Source organism: Colossoma macropomum, unplaced genomic scaffold (genome assembly GCF_904425465.1).
Source record: "Colossoma macropomum unplaced genomic scaffold, Colossoma_macropomum, whole genome shotgun sequence".
Classification (NCBI taxonomy): Eukaryota; Metazoa; Chordata; class Actinopteri; order Characiformes; family Serrasalmidae; genus Colossoma; species Colossoma macropomum.
Window position 1 is genome coordinate 6,626,688 of NW_023494798.1, and position 24,216 is coordinate 6,650,903.

The 24,216-nt window shown below is 38.8% G+C and overlaps 2 protein-coding genes across 2 annotated transcripts; both read left to right on the forward strand.

The window, feature by feature from the left end:
* Positions 1–5,195: 5,195 nt before the first annotated feature.
* Positions 5,196–10,028, forward strand: LOC118818191 (extracellular calcium-sensing receptor-like). The gene is made up of 6 exons (XM_036585383.1): positions 5,196–5,431; positions 5,589–5,889; positions 6,053–6,829; positions 7,650–7,874; positions 8,874–8,997; positions 9,115–10,028. Exons 1-6 carry the CDS (start codon positions 5,196–5,198, stop codon positions 10,026–10,028), a joined length of 2,577 nt encoding a protein of 858 aa, XP_036441276.1.
* A 2,849-nt stretch (positions 10,029–12,877) lies between these two features.
* LOC118818527 (extracellular calcium-sensing receptor-like) lies at positions 12,878–20,211 on the forward strand. Its single transcript, XM_036585774.1, has 6 exons — positions 12,878–12,987; positions 16,271–16,559; positions 16,718–17,494; positions 17,906–18,130; positions 19,056–19,179; positions 19,298–20,211. The coding sequence occupies exons 1-6, from the start codon at positions 12,878–12,880 to the stop codon at positions 20,209–20,211; spliced, it is 2,439 nt and encodes an 812-aa protein (XP_036441667.1).
* Positions 20,212–24,216: the final 4,005 nt, after the last annotated feature.

Genomic DNA, 24,216 nt, shown 5'->3' on the forward strand with positions numbered 1-24,216 from the left:
TAAATTCACTGCCACCTTAAATTTACTTCCACATAAAATCCACTGCCACCTGAAAACTACTGCCGTCTTAAGTTCACTGATACCTTAAATTCATTGCCACCTTAAATTCAGCACTTCCTTAAATTTACTGCCACCTTAAATTCAGTGAAACCTTAAATTTTCTGCCACCTTAAATTTAATCATATTCTAAATTCACTGGCACCTTAAATTTACTGATACCTTAAATTTATTGCTGCCTTAAATTTAGTGTTACATTATATATTCTGCCACCTTAAATTCACTGCCACCTTAAATTTACTGGTACATTAAATTCACTGCTATTTTGAATGTGCATTAGGCTTTAAGTGTGTGAGTCTGTGTACTGTGCATGAGTGTCTGTGTGAGAGATGTGCATTGTGATATCATGTGTCAGTTAGTTTGAATGTCTTGAACACTTCAAAACTCATTTTCTATGGGGAAAAAATCATCTTTGATCTACCATTTTACAAAAAAAACATATGTTGGATCATTTAGAACTGCAAAAGCAACCTCAATGAGTATAGTTCCTACGATCCTGCAAAGCTTTGTGGTTCTAGCTCAAAAACTGGGGGATGAAAAATGTTTTATTTTTTGAGCAGAGAATAATGAAAAGAAAAAAATTACAAAGAAGAATAAGTTGGCTTTTTTCAAGCCAACTGAATACTACTACTACTACTACTAATAATAATAATAATAATAATAATAATAATAATAATAATTATTATTATTATTATTATTATTATTATTATTATTATAAGGAGAAGACAAATAAAGATAAGGGAGAAAAAGAAGAAGAAAAAGAAGAAGAAGAAAATTTAAGCAGATATGTTGAATTCAGTGCCACCTTAAATTTACTATGACCTTAAATTCACTGCCACCTTAAACTCAATGCCACCTTAAATTTACTGACACCTTAAATCCACTGCTACCTTAAATTCCCTGCCACCATTAATTTACTGATGCTTAAAATCCACTTCCCTCTTAAATTCATTGCCACCTTAAATTTACTATGACCTTAAATCCACTGCCACATTAAATTCACTGCCACCTTCAATTCACTGCCACCTAAATTCACTGCCAATTTAAACCCTCTACTAGGGGTGGGGGGTAAAAATCGATTCTTAGATGCATCGCGAGGCGGACGTGGACGATTCTGAATTGATTCATTCAACGTCAAAAATTGATTTTCTAAATATTTAATTTATAATGCAATGTTGATGGAACGCAAAGGGTGGAACTTGGAAGTGGGTAAGTGCAGCGCCCGGACAGTCTGTGGCGGCACATAACAAAAACACAACTGGAGGAGTGAGAAATCTGACAGGCAGTCTCTGCGTTAAAGCCAGGACAGGAGTCACAACACAAATGATAGGAAGAGCCATTTTGTCCTTTCAACAAAAATCAAACCACCTTGGGAGCCACAACATTTAATGTCCAGTATGTCTCAGTATGTGTTAATGTCCTAGTATAGACTAAACAATGTAAACGAAAATGCGGACTTACTCTACTCTGCTTTAAGGTTTAGCTACAGCCGCTTTTCTTTCATCTCCGCCAGAAAACTTTTGGCTATAATGTGCTGCATGGACATCCATTACCACTGGATCTTATTTCACCGTAACTACGCATTTTATCGCAGATGAGTGGCAGCAGCGTCTCCAAACAAGAGCAGTAAATGAGAGCCTTCCAGGTCACTTGCTACATCACTTCCATTTGACTTATTAATAAAAGATATTGGACATAAATGCATTATGGATCATTACAAATACTTAGCTTTAAAAGTACCAAGTCCTCAGACAGTAAGAAAATAGAAATCATGTATAGAAAAAAAAGATGCATCGAGATGCATTGATAATCATTTTATAATCACATCGCAGCCTCTGAATCGTAATCAAATCGAATTGTGAGGTGCCTAGAGATTCCAACCCCTACCCTCTAGAATTTCCTGCCACCTTAAATTCCCATCCACCTTAAATTTACTACCACTTCAAATTTCCTGCCACTTTAAACTCACTGATACCTTAAATCCACTAACTGGCACTATTAATGTATTGATACTTTAAATTCACTGCCCTGCAAATTCACTGCCACATTAAATTTTACTGATATCTTATATTTGCTGTCATAATAAATTCACTGCCATTTTAAGTTTAGTGATACCTTAAATCCACTGTTCTCTAAAATTTACTCAAACTTTAAACTCACTACCACCTTACATCTATTATTTGTGCTGTTATTGCTCTGCATTTTGCTGTATGTATGCAATTATGTATGTACTGTGTATTAGTGTCTCTTTGAGATATGTGCATTGTGACATCATTTGTGGTATTTAGACTTAAATGTCCTGAACATTCCACCATTCTTGTCTTATGAGATAAAATATAATCTTTGAATGATTATTTTTAAAAAAACGTTTTGCATCAGCTTGCTTAGAATTACACAAGCAACATAATTGGGTATAGTTCCTATGATCCTTCCAAGTTTCATGGTTTTAGCTTGAAAACTATGGGACGAGAACCATTTTATTGTTGGAGCATATAATAATAATAATAATAATAATAATAATAATAATAATAATAATAATATGAAGAAGAAGAAGAATATTATGAAGAACAAAAAGTTTGCTTTTCCAAAGCAACTAGAAAGGGAAAACTCATGAACAAAGTTTACATTGGCTTGGAAAATGTCAGCTAATCACACTAAAACTTAAAAAATTTGGAAAACTGTTGATGGCTGCTAATGTGTTGCTCAGATTTGCTCTGTGGTTGCTATGGTATCCAAGGTGCTTGGCAAGGTGTTGCTAGGTGCTTGCTATGGTGTCCTAGGTTGTGGCCAAGGTGTTGTTGCTACCTCAGTAAATATACTGATACCTTAAATGCACTGCTTCCTTAAGTTAACTGCCACTTAAATCTCCTACAACCTTAAATCTATTGTTAACTTAAATCTATTACCACCGTAAATTCAATACCACCATAAATCCATTCCTACATGACATTCAAAGCTACTTTAAATTCACAGCCACCTTAAATTCACTGCCACCTTAAAATTATTGATACAATAAATCCAGAGCCACCTGAAATTCACTGCAACCACAATTTACTGCCAGTTTAAATTAAATGCAACCTTATCTTTCCTGGTCCTTAAATCCACTTCCACCTTAAATTGACTGCCACTTTAAATTTCCAGATAAGTCAAATTCCCGGTTTTCTTTAAATGCACTGCCATCTTGAATTGACTGCCACCTTAAATCCATTGTTTATGCTATTATTGATGGGCATTAGGTTATAAGAGTTTGTGTCTTTGTGTACTGTGTCTGCATGTCTGCGTGAGAGATGTGCATTGTGACATCACTTGTGGCATTCCCTGCAGTTTCGTGGTTAACGCTTGAAAACTGCGGGATGAGAAACATTTTATATTTTGAGTGTAAAATAATAATAAGATAAAAGATCATGATGAACAGTAAGATGACTTTTTCTTGCCAACTTAATTACACATAATGACAAATTAAACTGAATTGTTATTATTTTAAACTGAGCGGTGTCCTGTTCCATGATTAGCTAGCTGAATTCTGCTCTCCAATCTAAATTGGTTGTCACTATCTCATGCTCCGATTGGCTAAAGGAATCCTGTTTTCTGATTGGCTGCCAGTATCCTGCATTCTAATTGGCTGCCAGTACTCTGCATTGGTATTGGCAAACTGAATCTAATTGGCTGGTTAAATCCTACTCTCTGATTGGCTGCTATTATCTTGCCTACTGACTGGCCAGTATCTTTTGCTGTCTGATTCCAGCATTCTCATTGGCTGTTAACAAACACTGTATAAACAGGCAGCTGTTTCCCACAAAGGTGGAAGCACAAAATGTCTTGGTATGATGAAGCATTAAAATGTCCCTTCATTGGAATTAAGGGGCCTAGGCCAACCCCTGAAAAACAACACTATAGCATTATCCCTCTTCCACCAAATAGTTCGCACAATGCAGTGAGTCATGTAACATTCTCCTGACATTCACTTCAACCAGACTCATCCTTTACACTGCCTGATACAGAAATGTGATTCCTAACTTCAAAGATCAAATTTCCACTGCTCCAGAGTGCAGTGGCAGTGTGCTTCACTCCATCCATGCCTGGCATTGTGCTTAGTGAAGGCTTTTAGCTCCTCAGCCATTGAAACCACAGTTTTTGTTATGATGTTAATGACAGAGAACTTTTGGAATTCTGTTGTCATTGAGTCAGCAGGGCGTTGGCGACTTCAATGGGCTATGCCTCGGCAATCGGCGATGTACACACATAGATGAACTTTACCGTTCTGAAATCATTGTTCTTAAAAAACGCTGAAAAAGATATTTCATTAAACATTTAAATATTTAAATGTTCTGAAAATGTACATTGGAAACTGTGTATTTAAAACTGGTCTCATAGTACATTGTATTATTTATTTATTTGTTTGTTTATTTATTTTTATATATTGCATTTTACATAGTAAAAACACACAAACACAAAAAAAAACAAAAAAACAAAAAAAAATATATTGCGGTTAAAAGAAATAATTAAAACGTGGCGCTGGACTTAATATAACTCTTCATTAGAGGGTTTTAGGTTCAATGACTGAATCGCGGATAAGGCTCGCCCTTGTTTTGCGCAAACTGATCCCCACTCCCACAACGGACTGAATACAAATATGCGCAATATCAGTATTAGCTCTTTTGTTATGTGAACTTCACTTAACATTGAAACATGTCGATGATTACGTACTTCATAATGCCAATTGTATATATTTTAAATTAGTCTAAAATGTTAGTTCATCCGGTTAACATTAGACAAAATGTACTGTGGTTAAAGTGGCGCTGGATGTCACCAAATTGAATGTGCTAAAATTCAAAATCTGAGCTGCGCATAACTGAGACAAGGACCTGTTAAGGGCAAACGGCCTTGAGTGCATAATTCCTGGAGATGATGATGAGGTTTGCACTTACAGTAACTCAGCTATTTTATGTATTTTAATGACACAACTCAGTACACCAGAGGCACACAAACACAACAGTGATGTCCATTACTGCAATTACTGTTGAAGACATAACGACGCCTCCTGAGTCCGAGATCACACCCCCAGGGCAGCATAAAAAAGTGTCTATTTAAATGCAGTCACCCTGGTCTTCAGAGGGCTGGGAAATACCGAGCATGTCATGCAGCTCACTTCAAGTTTGATGACATTTGTATCAACGCTGTTGACAACTGCTGTCAGTCTAGCAGCTTGTAAAGCTGACCCGGTCAGCTGCAGGCTGTGGGCTGAGCCTCAGATGCCTGGTCTTTCTATGAATGGAGATTTTATAATCGGAGGCATTTTTTCTATTCATTTCTACACGAGTTCAGAACAGAACACCTACACCAGACAGCCACTGCAGCCACAGTGCTCTGGGAGGTCTGTCTGTGAGTGTGGAGTGAACAGTGCATGAAGAATTACAGAGAAATTATACTATTTAAATTGTCAGTTGTAATTATGCGCCAATCATTGGGTTAGTGGCGTCTGAGTTTATTTGGTAAATAAAGAAACTAATTTTGTGTAAATGTTTTGACAGTATGAATTTCAGGGAGCTGCGCATCGCCCGTGCCATGGAGTTCGCCATCCACGAAATCAACAACAGAACAGATCTCCTACCGGGAATCACATTAGGATACCAGATACACGACTCGTGCGCTGAAGTACCGATGGCTGTTAAAGCTGCATTTCAGTTTACTAACGGCATGGAACCATTTTTCAATGATACTGATTCCTGTTCAAAATCTGCAGCCGCCGCTGTTCCTGCTCTCGTGGGAGATTCTGTTTCCACCCCATCAATGAGCATGGCCAGAATGCTGGGTCTATTTGGAATTCCACAGGTAACTGCATTTTTATGCGCCAAATCGTGCAACAAAAACGAGTTTACATTTATTTGTGTTTTTTCATAACTGACAAACGATTTAACGTACCATAAATAAATGCTAAAGTTCAAACAGGCTTTTCAAGTAACGTTTCTTTATCCTTTTCTACATTAAATAACAGGTGAGTCACTACGCAACCTGCGCATGTCTGAGCGATAAGCGTCAGTATCCTGCCTTCTTCAGGACCGTGCCTAGTGACCACCACCAAGCGGCCGCACTAGCAAAAATGGTCAAGCATTTTGGCTGGACATGGATTGGGGCAGTGCGCAGCGACTCAGACTATGGAAATTATGGAATGGCGTCGTTTCTGGAGGCCGCACAAAAAGAGGGCATCTGTGTGGAGTACTCCGAGGCCTTCTACAGAACAGATTCGCGCAGTAAACTGGAGAGAGTGGCAAACGTCATCCGCAGATCAACAGCCCGGGTAATAGTAGCGTTTGTTAACTCAGGTGAAATGAGGTTTCTGTTGGAGGAACTAGCAAGACAGCCGCCGCCTCCCCTTCAGTGGATCGGCAGCGAGACGTGGATTACAGAACCAGAGTTTCTGCGCTTTAACATGTGCGCTGGGGCGATAGGATTTGGGGTCCCCCGCTCAGTGATTCCAGGTCTTCGTGAGTTTCTTCTGGATCTCTCTCCAGCACACGCACTGAAATCGCATCTGCTGAGGGAATTTTGGGAGAGCTCGTTCAGCTGTAGCCTGAAAGGCTCCTCAAAAGGCGCGCGAGAATGTGACGGCAGTGAGGACATCCGCGCGCTGCAGAACCCATATACAGATACGTCGCAGTTGCGATTCACTATCATGGCGTACAAAGCTACGTATGCCATAGCGCATGCCATCCACGGTGTTATCTGTAATGACACGCAGTGTGACAAGAGCGCTAAATTCACACCATGGCAGGTATAAAACATTAAATATGAAATATATATTTAAAAGCAGCCCCCAGCTTACCTTATATGTGGAATTAGCTTGATCTTGTTAAATTATAATCTATATATATATCTATATATCTATATATATATATATATATATATATATATATATATATATATATATATGAAATTTGCTATTTGTTATTCTACAATTGCACTGACGTTTTTTTATTTCAAATTAAACCTCACTATTTTTTATAAGTAACACCAATACCACACTCCTGTTGCGATACATGACGTCCGTGTATAAAAACAGATCATACTAAACGTAGACTTCTCAGACTCTTTCTTTCTTTGATATATCCCTACGACGTCATTAAAAAAAAATCTTCCTTTTTTCCTCTTTCCTGTTTTGATATTTTATGTTTTGTTTAACAACTGACGCACGTTTCTTAGAATAAATCTTGCTCCAAATTATCAGACAAGACTTATTCTCAGAAATTATTGTACATATTTAAAATAATTTAAACAGAGAAAAAATAGGTATGGTGTTCAGTTTTTCACGGACAACATAAATCAAAATCACTAAAATCAATATTGAAAAAAGAAGATGTTTTTGTTTTGGTTTATATAGCAGCTCATTTTCAGGCGTTCAAAATTGTGAGACAACATTTGTCACCTTAATGGTAGAATGGCCCACAAAATCCTTCACAGTTAATCACTTTGTCAATATTCATTAATAATACGTTCGTCTTTTTTTTAGTCATGCATTGTAAATGTTCATCGACGTTCACAGTCAGAAATAACAGCTTCATTCACAGATTTCCAAATATTATGTGTCATTGCAGATACTTGACCAGATCAGGAGAGTGAATATCACTACAAAGAACGGTTTTCAGGTCTCGTTTGATTCCAGTGGAGATCCTGTGGCCGTCTACGAGCTCATAAACTGGCAGGTTAAGAAAGATGGTGGTTTGGATTTTGTGACTGTGGGTCTTTATGATTCATCCAAATCAAGAGGCCAGGAGTTCAGTATAGGCAGACCTGTCATCTGGATGAGGGGGCAGACTGAGGTACAGTATGAGAATTGCAGTACTCTTTGACTGTAAACACAGATAAGTTAGCAGAAACTCAAAATAATTAAGTCAGTTGCTAATAGTAAACTAATCTGGCTTTAGAAAGTTTTTTCAAAAGGCATCTGTCATAAAAGCAATTTAAATTCATAAAATGAACAGTTCAAAATTTGTTAGAAATACAGATTATGGGTTACGTACACATATAGATTTTATTTCCATAATACTCAAGGGACTGTGAAAATTAGTAGTAATTTATTATGTTGAGGCAACTCAAAGTATTTTTCTTTCTATTTATTGAAATCAGTGTATTAAATCCTTTATAATAACTATAACTCAAAATTCCGAAGGTGATTACTCAAATATTCTATGGCAACAAACAAAAACATGTAATTAGTGGACATCCAGTGAAAATAACTGTTACTAAAACTTTTTTTCATTACTGTAAACACTTTAATGGCAGCACTATATAAACAGTGGCATCAAAGAACTCTCAATAAAAAATACAACAAAAAAAAACAAAAAACAAATAACAAACGAAATAACAAATAATTGATTACAAAATACCCAACACCAAAGAGAGGTTAATAGCTCTTCAGAGCTTATTGGCTATCTAAATAGAGGCTAAAGCGAATTGCTGACCTTTGTAGTTGCAATACAGACTTAACTGATAAAAAGCAACACAAAACATCATCATGGTTGTGAAAACAATTACCTGTAATAAAATATAACTTATAGCATGAAGATAACATGTTCTAACCTCAGATAAACTTAATTTGCTAATATATATGCTAATATACAATTTATAGAAATGAGCAAAACACTGAAAATATTTTACTTGTCTACTAATATGAAGTCTACATCAGAATTTCATGTCAAGAAAAAATCATACTCAGTATGATTATTATAAATGTCGAAAACATTTTACATATTCTTCATTCAATTCAGACACATTTTTGGCAAGCAATGAATGATTTCTATTTGTCTAATTTCTTTCAGGTACCAAGATCTGTGTGCAGTGAGAGCTGTCCTCCAGGAACCAGGAAGGCTGTGCAGAAAGGAAAGCCTGCCTGCTGCTATGACTGTATACCATGTGCAGAAGGAGAGATCAGTAACAAGACAGGTTGTGTATCACAGTACAGTGGGAGCTTTTACTGGGGACATACATGGTATAGTTCTTTTTATTTTCTAGCGGTTCTTCCAAATTTAAGGTTCTACATACGGTTTTCTTGTCTTTTAGACTCTCTAAACTGTGTGCGCTGCCCTCCTGAGTTCTGGCCCAACACTCAGCAAGACAGCTGCCTTCCCAAGCCTGTAGAGTTCCTGTCCTGGGACGACACTCTGAGCATCATCCTGACAGTTTTCACCATAGCCGGGGCCTTCATAGCTGTATATATGGCTGCTGTCTTCTACAAACACAGAACTTCTCCCATCGTCCGAGCCAACAACTCTGAGCTGAGCTTCCTGCTGCTCTTCTCACTGACTCTGTGTTTCCTCTGCTCACTTACTTTCATTGGTCGGCCCTCTGAGTGGTCCTGTATGCTGCGCCACATAGCCTTTGGGATCACCTTCGTCCTCTGCATCTCCTGTGTTCTGGGGAAAACAATAGTGGTGTTAATGGCCTTCAGAGCTACACTTCCAGGCAGTAATGTCATGAAATGGTTTGGGCCTCCACAGCAGAGACTCAGTGTTCTCACCTTCACTCTCATACAGGTCCTAATTTGTGTTATTTGGTTGACAATATCTCCTCCTCTCCCCTTCAAAAATCTACAGCAATACAAGGAAAGGATAATACTGGAATGTCGATTAGGTTCAGCTATAGGTTTCTGGGCTGTGCTGGGTTATATAGGATTTCTGGCTCTTTTGTGTTTTATTTTGGCTTTTCTAGCACGGAAGCTGCCTGATAACTTTAATGAAGCCAAGTTCATCACATTCAGCATGCTCATATTCTGTGCAGTTTGGATTACATTTATCCCAGCTTATGTCAGCTCTCCTGGAAAGTTCACTGTAGCTGTAGAAATATTTGCTATTCTGGCCTCAAGCTTTAGTTTACTCATTTGTATTTTTGCTCCAAAGTGTTTCATAGTCTTGTTTAGACCAGAGCAGAATACCAAGAAACACCTGATGGGTAAAGTACCCTCTCATTCTCTTTGAGTCTCTCACTCAAAGTTGTAAATGTAACACTTGAGTTTAGTTCCTTGTATTAAATGTGCTCATACATGGTTAGGTTTATATTCACATTGCAGCTTTACCAAATCATCTTTTTAATTAAACTGTATTCCATGACATAATGTTTAAATATGTTTAATGTTGCTGTCACACAATGTCATCCATTATTGTGATTTGTTATCCTTTTAACACAATTTGAAACTGAAACAGAAATGACAGAAATGAAACATAAACAATCTACATCAGTCACATTAAAATTTTAGAAGGCTTTTTCCTTTTACTGTGGAGTTATTATTTTAGAGATACAATGAATAGTTCCGACAGTGACAATAAGTAATTTTTTTTTCACATATACCACCAAATGATAACAGGTAATAACATATAATACCAAATTAAACTGAAATGGTATTATTTTAAACTGACTTCAGCATGCCAAGATAATACTTCTTTATTAAAATAGAATTTTTAAGATCATTTCTATTTAGTCACAAGAGTTTTAATGATGTTTTGCACCTGTTGGATGTTAAGCCCTGGCCTGTCATCCTAAGGTGTTTAACAGAGTTTAAGTTATAAGTTATAGAGCTATATGCAGGTCCCTCAATTTTTTTTCACACCAATTTCAGAAAACCCTTACTTTATGTATCTCTTGTTTTATACTGGGCTATTGTCATACTGATATAGGAAAAGGCCTTTCCTATCTCTTCCGTAAGATCCAGCAGTGTACACTGATTGAATTTAATTGAACATTATAATATAGGCTTATAATATAGTATAAGAAGAATGTGTGAGGAGTAACAAATACTTGGATATCCCACTGTAAATGCTTCATATATGCCTATATATATCTTGCATTTGACTTTCCTTCTACTAATTATATATTAATTTACCAGTTTTAAACCTACCCTTACCATAACATTAACCTCTGATACTGTTGAGAGTTAACTGAATTTCAACAGATAGTTTATTGATACCTTAAACGTATATAGATATTTTATTGGGGACTGTTCAAATAAAGTAAGCCAATTACTAAAGGATGGGAATTGGCCTCAACCAAACTGGGGAGAAAAACTGGGTACACCCAGACATCACATCTATATGTGCTGATTGAACATCTGGTAACACTTTACAATACTGTTTCATAGTTAAAAAGTAACTAATCAGGAACTATCAGGAATGAGTAGTTTTGCATTAACAATTGAGTAACTACTCTTAACTACCAAGGACTACTAGTTAACTACTCAGTAGGTAATAGTAAACTAATGATTAGGGTAGTTCACTATTAACTAAACAATAACTACTGAGTGTCACAGAGAATTACTTCATAACTATGGTTTCTTAGAATAAATACTCATAAATTACTGGTCAATTCAGCATTAATTACTCAAGGTTCCTGCTGAACGATCAATTGATATAGTGTATTCCAACACTTCTAACAGTAGTGAAATACACTGCACAGTGTGCAGTCTCTTCAATATAATGGATTATACCCTGAATTTCTATTCACAGGAACAGGTATCCTCAGAGAGGGCTGGGGGCATCACACCACGCTGTGCTGACTGGTGTCCCTTGTGTGTTTGTTTTGATCCGAAACCTTAAAAGGCTAATATACATCTTCATATTTGGCAGTGTGAAACAATTTGCACATTGCCATACAAAGGGGACAGCTGCTAAAATACTATAGTGTTCAGTAGACCAGTCTGCATACCTCTCATCTTTAGAAAAGAAAACAGCATTCTTTTCTCCAGGAGCATGTGTCTTCTGAAAAGGAGTTCTCTTTTAAAGTACTCTTGAGGGCAGGGTCAGTTAAAGAGAGGGCTCACAGAAATGTTTGAATGTGTATGTGTCCTGCCTTCAAAATGACTTGGTTCTACATATTACCAAGTGATTATGTAATTACTGTCTGGTAGATAATGAATGAAGTGTTGCTGTTCTTCATTTGGAGCTAATGATGATCAGCAACAATATATAATGAAACCGTGGTAACTCATTGTTAATGAATTAGGAGTTAATGATGATCAGGAAAAGTATTATAAAGTGAAACACATGGTAACTCACTATTAATAAACTTGGAGTTAATGATGATCTGGAACAGTATTATAAAGTGAAACACATGGTAATTCATCATTAATGAACTAGGAGTTAATGATGATCTGGAACAGTATTATAAAGTGCAATACATGGTAACTCATTACTAATGAACTAGGAGTTAATGGTGATCAGGAACAGTATTATAAAGTGAAATGCATGATAACTCACTATTAAAGAACACGGAGTGAATCATGATCAGGAACAGTATAAAGTGAAACACATGGTAACTCACTATTAATAAACTAGGAGTTAATGATGATCTGAACATTATAAAATGAAACACATGGTAACACACTATTAATGAACTAGGAGTTATTGATGATCAGGAACAGTATGAAGTGAAACACATAACTCATTATTAATGAACTAGAAGTTAATGATGATCTGGAATATTATTATAAAATGAAACAGATGGTAACTCATTACTAATGAACCAGGAGTTAATCATGATCTTGAACAGTATTATGAAGTAAAACATTGTAAATCATCATTACTGAACTAGGAGTTAATGATAATCTTGAACAGTAGTATAAAGTGAAATGCATGTTAATTCAATATTAATGAACTAGGAGTTATTGATGATCAGGAACAGTATTATAAAGTAAAACACATGGTAACTCACTTTTAATGAACTAGGAGTTAATTGTGATCAGGAACAGTATTATAAAGTGAACTACATTAGAAATAAAAAGATGATGTACTGTAGTACAAAAATATTAATTAAGATAGAGCAGAGAGTACCCACAATGGCGACGCGGCTAGTGGTTCAGGAGATCTGCCAGGTCAGCATGCCAGAGGAGCTCCGCAGTTACCCGGGTGCAATTTCAGATCCCCTCTCCAGCACCCTGGAGAAGCAGTATCCTGTTCTCTGAGGGGCTGCCATTATCCTGTTCTCTGATTGATGACTATTATCTTGCATTCTGATTAGCTGCCAGTATCTTGCTCTCTGAGGGGCTAGCTGAATCCTGCTCTCTGATTGGCTGCCAGTACTCTTCTGTCTCATAGGCAAGTTGAATCCTGTTTTCTGAATGGCTGGCAGTGTCCTGCTCCATGATTGGCTAGCTGAATCCTGCTCCCTGATTGACTGCTTCTGCTGCACTTTGATTGAAAAGCTGAATCCTGCTCTCTTATTGGCTGTCAGTATCCTGCTATCTAATTGGCAAGCTGAATACTGCTCCCTGATTAGTGGCTAATGTCCTGATTTCCAATTGGTTGCCAGTATCCAGGGCTCTGATTGGCTAGCTGAATCCTGTTATCTGATTAGCTGCCAATATCTTGCGTTGTTATTGGCAAGCTGTATCTAAGTCTCTGATTGGCAGGCTTGATCCAGTATGAAGTAACTTCAGAGTCAGTGGATTTCCTTATTCTGGCTGTTGGTTCTTCCTTATGAAATACAGGTACAGTGACCAAATTACATATTATATATTGCTAAATTAAAAAATTAAAAGGCTATAAAAACATCCACATATCACACCTACATGTGCTTTTATGACATCCCATTCTTACAATACCCGTTGTAGCTCATCCCAAAGGTGTTTGATGAGGTTGAATGGGCCAGTCAAGTTCTTCCATGCCAAACTCACCAAACCATGCCTTTATGGACCTTGCCTTGTGCACTGGGGCACACTCATGCTGGAACAGAAAAGGCCTTCCCCAAACTGTTCCCACAAAGTTGGAAGCATACAACTGTATTGCTATGCTGAAGCATTAAGATTTCCCTTCCTTGGAAAAAAGGGGCCTAGGCCAACCCCTGCAAAACAACCCCATAACATTATCCATCCTCCACCAAGCTTTACAGTTGGCACAATGCAGTCAGTCAAGTAACATTCTCCTGGCATTTGCCGAACCCAGACTCGTCCATCACACTGCCAGATAGAAAAGTGTGATTCGTCACTCCACAAAATACATTTCCACGGCTCTGGAGTCCAGTGTAGAAAAAGTCCTGATAGTAGATAAAGAGAACCAAACTAAACAATTAAGACAAAAATATTACACTTGATCATTTATTTATTAAAGAAATCACCCAATATTACATATGTGTGAGTGAAAAAAGTATGTGAACCTTTGTTTTCAGTATCTTCTGTGACTCCCTTGTGTAGCAATAACTGCAACTAAACATTTCCGATAACTGTTTGTTAATCCTGCACATTGGCTTGGTGGAATTTTAGCCCATTTTGCTGTACAAAACAGCTTCAACTCTATTATGTTGGTGGGTTTCCTCTCTAAAGCTGCTTGTTTCAGGTCCTTCCACAATATTTCTATAGGATTAAGGCCAGGACTTTGACTTGGCCATTCAAAAACATTAACTTTATTCTTCTTAACCATTCTTTCATAGAATGACTTGTATGCTTAGAGTCATTTTCTTGCTGCACGACCCATGTTCTGTTGACATTAGCCACTGTGAGACAGGCCTTTAGTTACTGAGAAGTTACCCTGGATTCCTTTGTGACCTCACAGACTATTATATTATATTATATTATATTATATTATACTATATTATACTATATTATATTATATTATGTACTACTATATACTGTTATACTAATGATCGAATCTCATTCTCTGCTGTTATTGTTTGCTGTCGACAAGAGCAGGATGGGATCCACTTTTGAGTCTTGTTTCCTCTCTTGGTTTCTTCGTCTTGCTCTTAGGGAGTTTTTCCTTGCCACTATTGCCATTGGCTTGCTTATGGGGGCTTGGACTCAAACTTTTCTGAAAAGCTGCTTTGTGACAATGCCTGTTGTAAAACGTGCTATATAAATAAACGTTGACTTGACTTGACTAGACTATTACATGCCTTGCTCTTGGTATGATCTTGGCGATAGTGTGATGTTGGTCGACCCCTCCTGGGGAGCGTAACAATGGTGTATTATTTCTTCTATTATTAAACAATCTGTCTAACTGTGGATTGGTGGAGTCCAAACTTTTAGAGATGGTTTTGAAACCTTCTCCAGCATGAGGAGCATCAACAACTCTTCTTCTGAGGTCCTCAAAAATCTTATTGGATCATGCCATGGTACACTTTCACAAAAATATTTTGTGATGAGCAGACTGAGAAAGATCCCTGTTCTTTAAATTGCAATTCCATTGAATGAAAACATCTGACTCTAATGTCAACTTCAAATAATCTGCTAATCATAAAGGTTTACATATTTTTGCTCTTATATATGTAAAATGTAATATTCGATGATTTTCCGCAATAAATAAATGATGTGGAAAAATCTAAAAGGTTCACAAACTTCCAAGCACACACTGGTGTGTGTGTGTGTGTGTGTGTGTGTGTGTGTGTGTGTGTGTGTATATATATATATATATGTTTCAATATAATTCAATATATTAATAAATAAGTGTAAAGAGTATAGAGTATATAATTAATCAAAAATTGTAGTTCATCCTTTCATCCTTTTACATTGGACAAAATGTGCTGTGTTTGCAATGGCGCAAGTGCTAAAATTCAAAGAACTGCGGATGACTGAGACAAGGACCTGTTGAGAGCAAACGGCCTTGAGAGCATATTTCCTCTAGAAGATGATGAGGTTTTTTGAAAATATCATTCAGTACGCCAGAGACAAATAAATACAGAAGTGATGTTCATGACTGTAATTACTATTCAAGACATAACCACGCCTCCTGAGTCCGAGATCACACCCACAGATCATCATAACCAAGTGTCTATTTAAATGCAGTCACCTTGGTCTTCAGAGGGCTGAGAACTACTGAGCATGCCATGCAGCTCACTTCAAGTTTGATGACATTTGTGTCAATGCTGTTGATAACTGGTCTCAGTCCAGCAGCTTGTGAAGCTGACCCGGTCAGCTGCAGGCTGTGGGTTGATCCTCAGATGCCTGGTCTTTCTATGAATGGAGATTTTATAATCGGAGGCATTTTTTCTATTCATTTCTACATCAGTTCAGAGCAGAACACCTACACCAGACAACCACTACAGCCACAGTGCTCTGGGAGGTCTGTCTGTGAGTGTGGAGTGAACAGTGCATGGAGAATTACAGAGAAATTATACTAATGAAATTGTCAGTTTTTTGTAGTTATGCGCTACTTATTGCGTGAGTGACGTTTGAAAGTATTTGGTAATATATAGAAACTCTAATTTTGTGTAAATGTTTTGACAGTATGAATTTCAGGCAGCTGCGCTTCGCCCGAGCCATGGAGTTCGCCATCCACGAGATCAACAACAGAACAGATCTCCTGCCGGGAATCACATTAGGATACCAGATACACGATTCGTGCGGTGCAGTGCCGATGGCAATCAAAGTTGCATTTCAGTTTGCAAACGGCATGGAACCATTTTTCAGTGATACTGATTCCTGTTCAAAATCTGCTGCCTCCGCTGTTCCTGCTCTCGTGGGAGATTCTGTTTCCACCACATCAATGAGTATGGCTAGAATGCTGGGTCTTTTTGGAATTCCACAGGTAACTATTTTCTGCAACAAATCGTGAGGAAAAAAAAATAGGATGCATTTATTTCTGTTTAGTCCTAACTGAACAACTACACAATGTCCTCTCAATGAGCGCTGGAGTTCAAACATGCTTTTCAAGTAACGCTTTTCCTTTTCTACACTGAATAACAGGTGAGTCCCTACGCAACCTGCGCATGTCTGAGTGATAAGCGTCAGTATCCTGCCTTCTTCAGAACCGTGCCGAGTGACCACCACCAAGCGGCCGCATTAGCAAAAATAGTCAAACATTTCGGCTGGACATGGATTGGGGCAGTGCGCAGCGATACAGACTATGGAAATTATGGAATGGGGTTGTTTCTAAAGGCTGCGCAGGAGGAGGGCATCTGTGTGGAGTACTCCGAGTCCTACTACAGAACAGAACCGCGCAGTAAACTGGAGAGAGTGGCGAACGTCATCCGCAGATCAACAGCCCGGGTAATAGTAGCGTTTGTTAACTCAGGTGAAATGAGGTTTCTGATGGAAGAACTGGCAAAACAGCCGCCGCCTCCCCTTCAGTGGATCGGCAGCGAAACCTGGATCATAGAGCCAGAGTTTCTGCGCTTTAACATGTGCGCTGGGGCGATAGGATTTGGAGTCCCCCGCTCAGTGATTCCAGGTCTTCGTGAGTTTCTTCTGGATCTCTCTCCAGCACAAGCACTGAAATCGCATCTGCTGAGGGAATTTTGGGAGAGCTCGTTCAGCTGTAGCCTAAAAGGCTCCTCAGAGGGCGCGCGGGAATGTGACGGCAGCGAGGATATCCGCGCGCTGCAGAACCCATATACAGACACGTCGCAGCTGCGAATCACGATAATGACCTACAAAGCTACGTATGCCATAGCGCATGCCATCCACGGTGTTATCTGTAATGACACGCAGTGTGACAAGAACGCTAAATTCACACCATGGCAGGTATAAAACTCATACATTTTAAACAGCTCCCAGCATACTTCATAATTGAAATGATCCTGATTTTATTGTATTGGAATTGTAAATGTTAATATATAACGTTTGCTACCCGTGTCATTCTACTATTGCGATGACAATCAGAGTACCTTTTGTTTCAATTTAAAACTCACTTACTGCTAATGAGTATGAGTAACATAAATATCACAGTTATGTTGCGATACATGACGTAGACTTCTGAGAGTTAGTTTATGAGACGTCAGAATCACTAAAACACTAAGGCAATATATATATATATATATATATATATATATATATATATATATATATATATATATATATATATATATATATATATGATGCGTCAGAAAAGTTCATCGTCCTTTACAGATTTTAAAATTGTATGTACCATTGCAGATACTTGATCAGCTCAAGAGAGTGAACATCACTACAAAGAATGGTTTTCAGGTCTCATTTGATTCCACTGGAGATCCTGTTGCCGTCTACGATCTCATAAACTGGCAGGTTAAGAAAGATGGTGGTTTGGATTTTGTGACTGTGGGGCACTATGACGCATCCAAACCAAGAGGCCAGGAGTTCAGTATGACTAGACCTGTCGTGTGGATGAGGGGGCAGACTGAGGTACTGAAGAAGAATTACAGTACTCTGACTGTAAACACAGATAAGTTGCAGAAACTCAAAATAATTAAAGCGGTCAGTTCCATTAAATGTCGACAAAACTGGGATTAACAAGTTTTAAAAAGGCAACGTTCATAAAACCAATTTAATTTTATAAAATGAATATTGACCTTATGTGGCAATGATTGCCATAAATGTTTTTCATACGAAAAACATGTAATTAATGGACATCAAATGAAAGCAAATGTTACTTTAAATTCTGTGCATTACTGTAAACAATCAGCTGATGGCAGCACTGCATGAATGTTGGCATCAACGCCCTCTGCACTATCAAACAATAAGTAAATAAATAAATAAAAAAAAAACAATTGATTACAAAACACCCGACATTACAGAGGGTTTCATTACTCTTGTGAGCTTAATAGCTGTCTAAATAGAGACCACGTCTAATTGCTGACATTTGTAGTTGTAATACGGACTACGGGCTGATAAAGGGCAACACAAAACAACATCGTGGTTCTGATAACAATTACCTGTAATAAAAATCGACACCTAAACATTAGCATGAGGATAACATGCACTAACCTCAAGTGAAGTTGATGAAAAATGAAAAATTAGGAAAATATGAGCTAATTAGTAGGAACAAGCAGAATGCTTAAAATGCTTTCTGTCTAATATTATGAGGTCTACATCAGACATAAAATCCATTCAAGTATCATTGAAGTGTCAAGTTTGTTTAAACTTAAAACTCAAAATAAGATTCTATCAAATTAAATATTACCATCTGAAAAAAAAAAAGAAATCATACTCAATACTGTTATGTTTGGATGAATTTTGAAAATATTTTACATATTTATCTGTACATAGCATTGTGATTTTTTTTTTTTCACAAACAATAAATTAATTGTGTTAGTTTAATGTCTTTCAGGTGCCAAGATCTGTGTGCAGTGAGAGCTGTCCTCCAGGAACCAGGAAGGCTGTGCAGAAAGGAAAGCCAGTCTGCTGCTATGACTGTATATCATGTGCAGAAGGAGAGATCAGCAACAAGACAGGTTGAGTATCACAATATAGTGGGAACCTTTAATGGGGACAGTCACAGTTTAGTTGTTTCAATTTTCTTGTGGTTCTTTCCAAATATAAGTTTCTAAATACATTTTTCTAATCTCTCAGACTCTCTTAACTGTGTGCACTGCCCTCCTGAGTTCTGGCCCAACACTCAGCAAGACAGCTGCCTCCCCAAGCCTGTGGAGTTCCTGTCCTGGGATGACAACCTGAGCATCATCCTGACAGCATTCTCCATCTCTGGGGCCTTCATAGCTGTTAGTGTGACTGCTATCTTCTACAAACACAGAGATTCTCCAATCGTCCGAGCCAATAACTCTGAGCTGAGCTTCCTGCTGCTCTTCTCACTGACTCTGTCTTTTCTCTGCTCACTTACTTTCATTGGTCAGCCCTCTAAATGGTCCTGTATGCTGCGTCACACAGCGTTTGGGATCACCTTCGTCCTCTGCATCTCCTGTGTTCTGGGGAAAACAATAGTGGTGTTAATGGCCTTCAGATCTACACTTCCAGGCAGTAATGCCATGAAATGGTTTGGGCCTCCACAGCAGAGACTCAGTGTTCTCACCTTCACTCTCATACAGGTCCTTATTTGTGTTCTTTGGTTGACAATATCTCCTCCTCTCCCCTTCAAAAATCTAGAGCAATACAAGGAAAGGATAATATTGGAATGTGGATTAGGTTCAGCTATAGGTTTCTGGGCTGTGCTGGGTTATATAGGATTTCTGGCTCTTTTGTGTTTTATTTTGGCTTTTCTAGCTCGGAAGCTGCCTGATAACTTTAATGAAGCCAAGTTCATCACATTCAGCATGTTCATATTCTGTGCAGTGTGGGTTACCTTTATCCCAGCTTATGTCAGCTCTCCTGGAAAGTTCACTGTAGCTGTAGAGATATTTGCTATTCTGGCCTCAAGCTTTGGTTTGATTACTTGTATTTTTGCACCCAAGTGTTTCATAATCATGTTTAGACCAGAGCAAAATACCAAGAAACACCTTATGGGTAAAGTACCCTCTAATTCTCTTTGAGACTCTCTCCCAAATTGTATATGTAACACTTGTGTTTAGCACCTTATATAAAATGTGCTGATTTATGGTTATGTTTATGTTTACATAGCAGCTTTACCAAATAATCTTTTTAATTGAACTGTATTTTATGTCGTAACGTCTATATGTGTAATGTTACTCTCACACAACAGCCTCCGGTTTTTGTCATTTGTCATCTTTTTTCATAATTTGAACCAGAAATAGATGCTCCAAAAGGCTTGGAAAACAACACGTCCCATTAAAATTTTAGAAAGCTTGTTCCTCTACTGTAATATTGCTGTTTTGGAGATTTTTTTTTTTTCCTACAAAGACCATAGCTCATAGACCATAGTCAGCTTTTCACGTATACCACTGAAATGATAATACAGTTATATATAATACCAAATTAAACTAAATTTCTGTAATTTTACACTGTCTTCCTGTACTTAAATATAACACTTATATATTAAAATAGAATTATTGTGATCATTTCTATTTAGTCACAAGAGTATTACTGAGGTTTGGCGCATTAGATCATAAGGCCTGGCCTGTCTTCCTAAGGTGTTAAATACAGTTTAAGTCAGAGCTATTTTTACCAATCTTTACCTTATCTTTACCCTAACCTTAGCCTCAACCAAAGACCTAGCACTCATTCTTGTCCTAAACCTAGACCTGGTACTAATACTAACCCTGATACTGTTGAGAATTAACTAAATTTCAACAGATAGTTTATTAATGCATTAAACATCTTTAATACATTAAAGGCAAATGAGCCTACTATGAGCCTTCACATGTGGCTACCCACATGGCCGTGTTTTCTGATACATAATCTATTGGTGACTTTTCAAATAATGTGAACCCATAACTAATGAATGGGAATTGGCCTCAACCAAACTGGGGAGAAAAGCTGGGTACACTCGGACATCATATCTATACGTGCTTCGTGAACGTCTTTTTCTTAATCCATGGACATTAATATGGACCTGCTCTGTAATTGGCTGGCTGAATCTTGCTGTCTAATTGGCTGCTATTATCCTGCTCTCTGATTAGTGGCCAGTATCTGGCTCTCTGACTGGCTATGTGGACACTGCTCACTGATTGACTACTTGAATCTTGCTGGGCTGCCAGTGTCCTGCATTCTAAAAAGCTGCCAGTATTCCGCTCCCTGATTGGTTGCCAGTTTCATGCTCTGTGACTGGATAACTGAATCCTGTTTTCTGATTGGCTGGCAGTATCCTGCTCCCTGATTTGAATACTACTTTCTGATGGGCTAGCTGAATCCATACAGCCATCCTTGCAAGGGTTTCACCACCAGCCACAGGCTTCACACTCACATTGACCCCAACTACACACACAAACAACCTGCACCCCAAACAAAATAAAACTTAACCCACACATACAAACAACAAAATGAACAATATTTTTCAGTAGGGCCCATGCCTACTATAAGCCTTCACATGTGGCCGCTCACGTGGCCGTGATTCCTAAGCTTCACTGTGGCATCATTGGCCAGTGGTTGGTCCACAGCCCCCCTTCAAATATCGACTGTCTAAGGGACCCACTAGCTTGAGCCAAGTCCATGGGCATGCAGAAATGCAGAGAAGCCTGGTGCCACATCCTTACAACCACAGCTCCCATGGCGGATTTCCCCACATCATGCTATATTAAGTCCCATGCATTTCTTCACTACCCACCTTGTGGTTAATGCTGCCATGATTGCAGCTTGTGTGCAGGTTTCCACCCTCCATACCCAGCTGTGTGAGGTGCCAGAACTAAGATTTCTGCAAGTGGATGGCAAGTTGATTATGGACACAGAGGCTAGTGACAAGGGCATCAGTACCATCCTTACAAGTACAGAAGGGTAATTAAAGCAAGCAAGAGTGAAATTACTGCATAACGTTGAGGGAATTGCTGGCTGCTTATGTGTGACTGCTCCAGTTCCAGCTCTACCTGTATAGTGCTTCCTTCGTGCTGCACACTGATCACACCTTGTTGACCTGGCTCGTGAAGTTCAAAAAGCCAGAGGGCCAGGTGGTGAGGAGGATTACAGACATGTTTCATAGGGGGCTAGTGTGGAGACCTTAAAGCAGCTGCATTGCAAATTTAACTGGCCTGGCTGCCGCTTGGACATCGAGCTCTATGTGAGCTCTACTTCTGCTCCAGGGCCCCAATGGAATGAGTAGTTGTGTACGCCCTGGTCCCCTTTCCCACCACCAAGGCCAGGACCTGCTACGTGTGCATGGCCTTGGATTATTTTACTAAATGGCCCAGGATTTATCTGGTCCCAGAACAGAGAGTGCCCATGATGGTGGAGCAGCTAGTTTTAGAGGAGATCTTCTGTTAGGTCAGCATGCCAGCGGAGCTCCGCAGTTCCTGGAGGGGGGGCAGAGTTTCGAGTCAGCAGTCATGACTGAGATTTGCAACTGGCTGTGCACCCGGAAGACTCGGACCGCACCGCTCCACCATCAGAGTTATGGTCTCATGGAGAGTTTTAACTGAACACTCACTACTCAGTAGGCCATCGTCACTAACCAGCACCAGTGCCTTTGGGACAAACATTTGCCCCTGGTCCTGGTTGCTCACTGTCTTGCTGTTCAGGAGTCAGTGGGGTTCACTTCATCTCTCTTTATATTCGACTGATCTCAGAAAGCGTACAGAGTTGGTCTTTGGGAGCCCATCGAGGATGGAGGAGGACAGAGTTACAAGAGGTGTATGCCAAGGAGCTCCGCGACTCTCTCCATGCTATGCACCAGCTTACTCGGAGCCATCAGGGTGAGGCCTGGGCCCACTAGAAAAGGACTTGTGGCTCGCGCTGTCAAGGACAACTGCTATTGCCTAGTGCACCAGCGTGGCTGTACAACCCATGCCATAGGAAGTGGCTTTGCCCTAGGCTGTAGTCTGGGAGGGTCCCTGTGTGGTAAAAGAACGCCTGGGTGAGGTGGTGTAGCACGTTTGGGTGTGGCAGCAGACTGTTGAAGTTCATAGGAACTGACTTGCCTTGTACAGGCCTTATGAATGGGTGACCATGCTGGGCCAGGTGGAGCCATGGCATTAGGGGCATCACCCTGAAGAGGCCCCCAGTGCTCATTCCAACCAGGACAGTAAACATTCTGAGAGCCCTGCTGCAGTGAGACTGTGGTGGAGGCAACCCCTTCTGTGCACTTAAAGGACATTGATTAAAAAATGTGTGTCACTGGGATTGGTGACCATTAAATGAGGTGATATGCATTCTGCCTCTGGCCACCTTGCCATTGGAGCTTGTATAAGTGCATGGAAAAAGGCCATAAGAATAGATATAATAGGTAGCATGTGCTTTGTAGACTAATAGGTAGCATATAAATGTCCCTCTTTAAATGACATTTGTTGTGTTTAATGTTGCTATTTATTGGGATTGAGGTGTGTTTATGTGTTTTATGTGCTTTAGTGTATTGTGGCATGGGTATAGTTGGTGTGGGCAAGTGTTGACCATAAGTAGAAAGCGTTTGGCTAGGAGTGAACTTTTTTTCTATTTAAATTACATTTCAAGTGGCTTTCCTGCTTTGTTACTTTTACAAAGATCATTTTTGAGCAGACATTTTGGTTGTACCTGACTTTTCTTCTAAGCAGTGCCACAATATTTAATGTTTATCTTGAATGATGTTTCATTCTTTTAGATAAGACAGATAAAGTTGGCACTGAATATCACCAAATAAAATGTGCAAAAATTCAAAGTTTAAGTTGTGGATAACTGTGACCGGCTGCTGTTAAGCACAAATGGCCTCAAGCGCATATTTCCTGGAGATGATTGGGCTTGCAGTAATTTAGCTTAGTGTCGTTATTATTTTGATGATATCACTATTACACCAGAGACAAACAAATAAAAAAAAAAATTCCATAACTGCAATTACTATTCAAGACATAATCAGGCCTCCTGAGTCTGAGCTCACACCCACAGTGTATCACAACAAGGTGGCTATTTAAATGCAGTCATCCTGGCCTGCAGAGAGCTGTGGAACTAAGAAGCATGTC

Bases quoted from the DNA above. Each gene is read 5' to 3' on its own strand.
- LOC118818191 (XM_036585383.1), top strand. From the start codon at position 5,196: ATGCAGCTCACTTCAAGTTTGATGACATTTGTATCAACGCTGTTGACA. The intron at 5,432-5,588 runs GTCTGTCTGTGA...ATGTTTTGACAG, and splicing joins CAGCCACAGTGCTCTGGGAG to TATGAATTTCAGGGAGCTGC. The intron at 7,875-8,873 runs GTACAGTATGAG...AATTTCTTTCAG, and splicing joins GGATGAGGGGGCAGACTGAG to GTACCAAGATCTGTGTGCAG.
- LOC118818527 (XM_036585774.1), top strand. From the start codon at position 12,878: ATGGCGACGCGGCTAGTGGTTCAGGAGATCTGCCAGGTCAGCATGCCA. The intron at 17,495-17,905 runs GTATAAAACTCA...GTACCATTGCAG, and splicing joins CTAAATTCACACCATGGCAG to ATACTTGATCAGCTCAAGAG. The intron at 19,180-19,297 runs GTTGAGTATCAC...CTAATCTCTCAG, and splicing joins AGAGATCAGCAACAAGACAG to ACTCTCTTAACTGTGTGCAC.